Raw genomic sequence first — 6,511 nt, 5'->3', positions numbered from 1 at the left:
ATAGACATGAAGACACCAAAAAGATAACAGCCACGAGTCTCCGCTTTCCATTCCTAAGATTTTTAAACAAATTTTCCATACCCATGTAATCATAACTACCCCTTTGATAATTATTAAGCTTTTTCATGTATGGTTTTTCCACTCACAATTAATCAAGATTTAACATTTATGACAATTTATACTTACAGGACAATATTATTATATTTAATTTTACATTTTTTTTGTATTTTTAAAAAAGTTATATTAAAAAATAACCACACACCTACTAACAACATCAATAATAACCTTATGTAGTGACTGGTACACTGGTTTGACTTTGTCAATCATAACACAACAAATGTCATAATTTTAACCAAAGTGGCGAATACTTTAAATTTATTTTTCCATTTATAGGCTAGGTGGCTAGCTTTGTTCCAATCCAAAACATTTTTTTTTTGCCTGATGGTTGTCAACTTCAGACGTTGATCAGTTTCTCTGCCACAACTATTTTGTGTGTGTGTTGTTCCAATGGGTGAGGAATCCAGTTTGCTTAAAGAAAGCACATCAATCAATGACACCAATATGGTGGAAGAGGTTGAAGAAAGGGATCCAGAAAGCAATCCATTGAATGAGCCACTTCTCAAGAGGAACAGGACTTTGTCTTCCAATCCACTTGCTCTTGTTGGAGCAAAAGTTTCCTACATAGAAAGCTTGGACTACGAGTAAGAACCAAGAATAAGGCATCATCCATGCTCAATTATCATGGTAACTTGGCACTTTGTGTCTTCCTTCCACAATGAGTTACTCATTTTGAAGAGGCTTTTCTATATGCAGGATCAATGAGAATGACCTGTTCAAACAAGATTGGAGGAGCAGATCAAGAACTCAAGTGTTGCAATACATATTCTGGAAATGGACTCTGGCATTCCTTGTTGGACTTCTCACTGGTGTCATAGCCACTCTTATCAATCTTGCTGTTGAGAACATTGCCGGGTACAAGTTTCTTGCTGTTGTCAACTTTATCCAAAAAGAAAGGTCAGATTAGCCCTTCCTCACCTTCTATTCTTTCTAATAATGAAAAATTTTGTTTCCTTTTTCGTGCGCAAAAATAGTTTGGAAGATATCCAGCTTTAGTTATATCATGCAGGTTTTATAGTTTGGAAAAATTAATAGGAAGGATAAAACTTACACCTGTAGTTCCTTAACTGCTTTTGGTGTTGATTTTGAATCAGAATTAGAGTTTCACCTAGATAATCCGGGTAATAAGGTTTGCGTTAAAGGTCAACATAGATTGTTGAGGTGAAACTCCAATTCTAATTGGAAAACAATAATAAAAGCATCTATGGATTGTATCTAAGTTTTGTCCTATTAGGAATTGAATGTAAACTGTGAATGAATATGAATATATGGATATGTGGTGCAGGTACTTGAGAGGTTTCCTATATTTCACGGGCATTAATTTCCTTTTGACATTTGTTGCTTCTATTCTGTGTGTGTGTTTTGCACCCACGGCAGCTGGGCCTGGAATACCTGAAATCAAAGCTTATCTTAATGGTGTTGATACTCCCAACATGTATGGTGCCACCACATTGTTTGTTAAGGTTAGTTTGTTATATGTTGCATTGTCCACCTCAATTCTTTTACTTCTGATTCACTTTCATAATCATAAAGAAGAATATGAAAATTTATACATAAGGATTCCTTTAGGTTATCTTGATAGTTTTTTTGGAGGGTTGGGAAAGAGGGTCACCAAGGAACAAAAATAAAAGAAAAGACAATTATGATGAATTTCACGTGTCGGTGTTCAACTTCATCATGATCACTTCTTTCATTAATTTCCCATTGGCTACCATTCTGTTACTGTACAGTGAGCTGTAAAGCTAGTTGTCTGAAGGAATTGGGACAAATTTTTCGTTATAGGCACCACTGAATTCTGGAATGGTTTCTTATAACAGATCAGCATTTATGGAATTCAAACCTTAACATTTGCACTTGTCTAAGATCAATGACAGTAATAATCATGATGGGTCAATAATAGTATTCTCTTTACTAATGTGTCTCGTCAAACCAAAAAATGTATCAATATTGGTAAAAGAACAAAACATCATACGATCTCAATGTCATTGCTATAATGCAAAGTTGCAAACAATGTACAACATTTTAAATTTAAGTAGCATTAGATAACCAATGTCCCGAGTAAATTTTAACCGATGTATTTGGTCTGGTAGATAATTGGAAGCATTGGAGCTGTATCTGCAGGCCTAGATTTAGGAAAAGAAGGGCCATTGGTACACATTGGAAGCTGCATTGCTTCCTTACTAGGCCAAGGAGGCCCTGACAATTACAGGATCAAGTGGCGCTGGCTACGGTATTTCAACAACGATCGTGACCGTCGCGATCTTATTACTTGTGGTGCTTCTTCAGGGGTTTGTGCAGCTTTCAGGGCACCTGTGGGAGGAGTTCTCTTTGCTCTTGAAGAGGTGGCAACTTGGTGGAGAAGTGCTCTCCTCTGGAGAACATTTTTCAGCACAGCTGTGGTGGTGGTAGTGCTAAGGGCCTCTATTGAACTTTGCCACAAAGGCAAGTGTGGTCTTTTTGGTGAAGGAGGGCTCATCATGTATGATGTGAGCGATGTCACTGTTAGGTACAATGTGATGGATATCATCCCTGTTGTTATCATTGGAGTCCTAGGTGGGGTATTGGGAAGCCTTTACAACTATCTTCTCCATAAGGTCCTCCGTGTCTACAATCTCATCAATCAGTAAGCAGCCTTATCAAATCTCAATATCAAAAAATATAACCTGTCCTATTGTTTCTTTTAAATAGTAAACTATATAATGCAAAAGAATATAAATTATCTGTAAATGAAATTAACAATGCTTTTACTGAACTGTAGTCTTGTCACTTGTGGTTTGAGTGACAAGGAGATAAGTCCCTTAAATCTTGAGTTCAAATTATGAGAAAAGAGTGCTAAGAGAGCTTAGAATATCCTTAAGTAGTCCACCCAATTATGGACAAGGAATTCTAACAATGCATTCTCTTCTCTGATGTACTTTTCTTAATACTCTTTTTACTATTTGTCAAAATTTATTGAAAATTATAAAATCATTAGTGAGACTCAGTAAATAAGAAGTGAGATTTACAAAATTGTGATTCCCAATAAATTTCAACCACTAATAGATAGTATGTTAGAATGTATGTCGCTAGCATTTCTCATTAATGATTAATCTGATTTGAAAGTGTCATAATTTATAAAGAACAATTAAGTGCTCAATTGATCAGGCCTAGAATAAAAGGGACTAAGAAAAGGCAAACTAATTAAGGCATTATGAAGCTAATTTATCTTCTGACCACCGATTGCATCCTGGAGTACAATGAACAATGATGCCCTGCCAAGTGCTAGCAGAGCCCAAATTTGCTGCTATTTGAGATTGTATGATTACTGATTAGTGAGTAAACTACTTCCAACCATTGCAGGAAAGGAAAAATGTACAAGCTCCTCCTCAGTCTTTCAGTTGCAATCTTCACATCAGCGTGCCAATATGGTCTCCCATTCCTAGCAAAATGTACCCCTTGTGATCCATCCCTCTCAGATGTGTGCCCCACCAACGGGCGTTCTGGAAACTTCAAACAATTCAACTGCCCAAAAGGCTACTACAATGATCTTGCTACTCTTCTTCTGACCACCAATGATGATGCTGTTAGAAACATATTCTCAACCAACACCCCTCTTGAATACCAACCCTCCTCCATCATAATTTTCTTTGCACTGTATTGCATACTAGGACTAATCACCTTTGGGATTGCTGTGCCATCAGGGCTCTTCCTCCCCATCATTCTCATGGGTTCCGGCTACGGTCGCCTTCTCGGCATCCTCATGGGGCCTCACACAAACATTGATCAAGGGCTGTTTGCAGTCCTTGGTGCAGCCTCACTCATGGCTGGATCCATGAGAATGACTGTGTCCCTTTGTGTGATCTTCCTTGAACTAACCAACAACCTTCTCCTACTACCAATAACCATGATTGTTCTCCTCATAGCTAAAACTGTTGGAGACAGCTTCAACCCAAGCATCTATGAGATCATATTGCACCTGAAAGGCCTCCCTTTCATGGATGCAAACCCTGAGCCATGGATGAGAAACCTCACTGTGGGTGAGCTTGTTGATGTGAAGCCAGCAGTGGTTAGCTTCAAAGGAGTAGAAAAGGTGGCTAACATAGTCAATGCCTTGAAAAACACTACACATAATGGTTTTCCTGTGATGGATTGTGGGCTGGTGCCAACCACAGGAGTGGCCAATGAGGCTACAGAACTGCACGGAATCATTCTAAGAGCACACCTTATCCAAGTGCTGAAGAAGAAGTGGTTCTTGAAGGAGAGAAGGAGAACTGAGGAATGGGAAGTTAGAGAGAAATTTACATGGGTGGAGCTGGCTGAGAGAGAAGGGAATATTGAAGATGTGGCTGTGACAAAAGAAGAAATGGAGATGTTTGTTGATTTGCATCCTCTCACCAATACTACACCCTTCACAGTGCTAGAGAGTATGTCAGTTGCAAAAGCAATGGTTCTCTTCAGACAAGTAGGACTTCGCCATATGCTTGTTGTGCCAAAGTATCAAGCTTCAGGGGTTAGTTTACTAAGCACATTACATTATGAACATTAATTCCATTCAAACATTAAATTTTGTATTTTAGTCGTTTCTTTTGAAATTGAAAGTATTTCAAGCGATAAAAGAAAAACAATATGGTTAAATATGTTTTTAAGTATCTGTAAACAAGATAATATTCGCGTTTAGTTCTTCAATAGTAAATTCTCCTTTTTATCCCTTATTCATGAAACTGTTTGAAATGTGCTCTCTGTCTTTTTTAAAAAATTCATATTTTTTAGTCTTTCATTTATAAAAATAAACACCACATATATACATTTTCATGTAGAAGGGATAAAAAATAGATGATTTATTTTTGAGGATCGTCTTACTTTACTTAAATACACTTAAGAACACATAACCTAAAAGATAACCCTGATTAATATGTAGTAATGTAAGAGAGCAATATATGACTAACCTTTTAATTATTCTCCTCGTAGGTATCTCCTGTGATTGGGATCCTGACCCGGCAAGATCTACTGGCATACAACATTCTGACAGTGTTTCCTCACCTGGCAAAATCAAAGAGGAAGTGAATCAAATTTCAGTGAATTTATTGGGACAAGTCTCTCTATTCAGCTGGAAGCTTTTTCTCAATTTTGCATTATTTGGGCCAAATGAATGGAGAAGGATACAAGATACAACGATGTTAAAACATATTCACCTTCCCTACGGGTAAAATAACGTTAATAAAAATAATGCCAATGGTAAGTTTTCTTTTTCCACTTGAGAAACTGCTACTAAAATCTTTCCACTTTTTTTTTTTTTCCCATTCAAAATTAATGATCCTCGTTAATTTCCACTGTTAAATACAGCACCCTGGTCTTACATTATCTTACATCACCCTCGAACTCGTTAATGTTTTCTTTTTCCTCTTAAGCATCCTTATCAAGGCAAGGATCATTTGATGAAAATTCAAACCAATAAAATAAATTCAATATTAAAGAAAAACATGAATTATATTAAAATTGAAAAATACATAATTCAACGCATAGAATCAATCATCGCCCTTGTTATAAATTTTAGTTATTCATAATTATAAAGAAATTCATAACAAAATCAAAAATTCTAAAAGGATCCATAACTAAAGGGAAAAGAAAAGTGAAAGAAAATTCCTTTTTAATTAACAAAGGGCTCCATCTCCTTGCTTGTAATCTTCTTGACAACTCTTAAAAAGAGATGATGATTGTTTTCCTAATAATCGAACATTGCCACGTAAATAACATTTAAGTATCTATTTATAATAGGATTAAATATATTTTTAATGCTTGTAATGTAGTGTTCTTTTGCTTTTCTTTTTCTTGTATTTTTATTTTTATTTTTAGTCATTGTAAATTATGTTTTCTTTGTCTTCGTTCTTAACGTGGTTTAAATATTACTTTCAATGATGAAAAAAGTGCCATTTAAACTACTTTAAAGATGAAAAATAAAAAGAAAACATAATTTGTTATGACTAAAAGCCAAAAAAATTACATGAATGAAAAGACAAAAAGGTACAAGATTACCGGAACTAAATATATATTCAAACCTTTAAATTTTGAAGGACAAACTCTAACATTCACGTGTGATCAACATTTAATAATGCAATAGCTTAATTGTCATCATTCCACTTCTAAAGACAGTTTTTGATATATTTCATTTAACTTCCATATTAACTAGATTTTTATTGTTGTTAATCTTAATAATCTATCAATTTTTACAACTTTTAATTATAGTTAGTATTTGTAACTTTCTAAATCTGAATAAATTTATATCATACTTGTGACACTCCCTACCCCAATATGCATATAAATGAAAAAAAACATATAAAATGCGGAATCTAATTAAAATCAATTTCATTCAATAAAATCGTAAGTAAATCCACGCAGGTAAAAAGTCCACATTCAC

General features: G+C 35.1%; 1 protein-coding gene across 1 annotated transcript; it reads left to right on the top strand.

Moving 5' to 3' along the window:
- Nucleotides 1-364: 364 nt before the first annotated feature.
- On the top strand, nucleotides 365-5,434 carry LOC114412305 (chloride channel protein CLC-b-like). Its single transcript, XM_028376130.1, has 6 exons — nucleotides 365-701; nucleotides 814-1,014; nucleotides 1,403-1,580; nucleotides 2,208-2,740; nucleotides 3,457-4,606; nucleotides 5,065-5,434. The coding sequence occupies exons 1-6, from the start codon at nucleotides 508-510 to the stop codon at nucleotides 5,158-5,160; spliced, it is 2,352 nt and encodes a 783-aa protein (XP_028231931.1). The 5' UTR covers nucleotides 365-507; the 3' UTR covers nucleotides 5,161-5,434.
- The last annotated feature ends 1,077 nt before the right edge of the window (nucleotides 5,435-6,511 follow it).

The sequence above is a fragment of the Glycine soja genome, chromosome 5 (assembly GCF_004193775.1).
Source record: "Glycine soja cultivar W05 chromosome 5, ASM419377v2, whole genome shotgun sequence".
Lineage (NCBI taxonomy): Eukaryota > Viridiplantae > Streptophyta > Magnoliopsida > Fabales > Fabaceae > Glycine > Glycine soja.
This window is presented reverse-complemented; position numbering and strand designations above follow the sequence as displayed.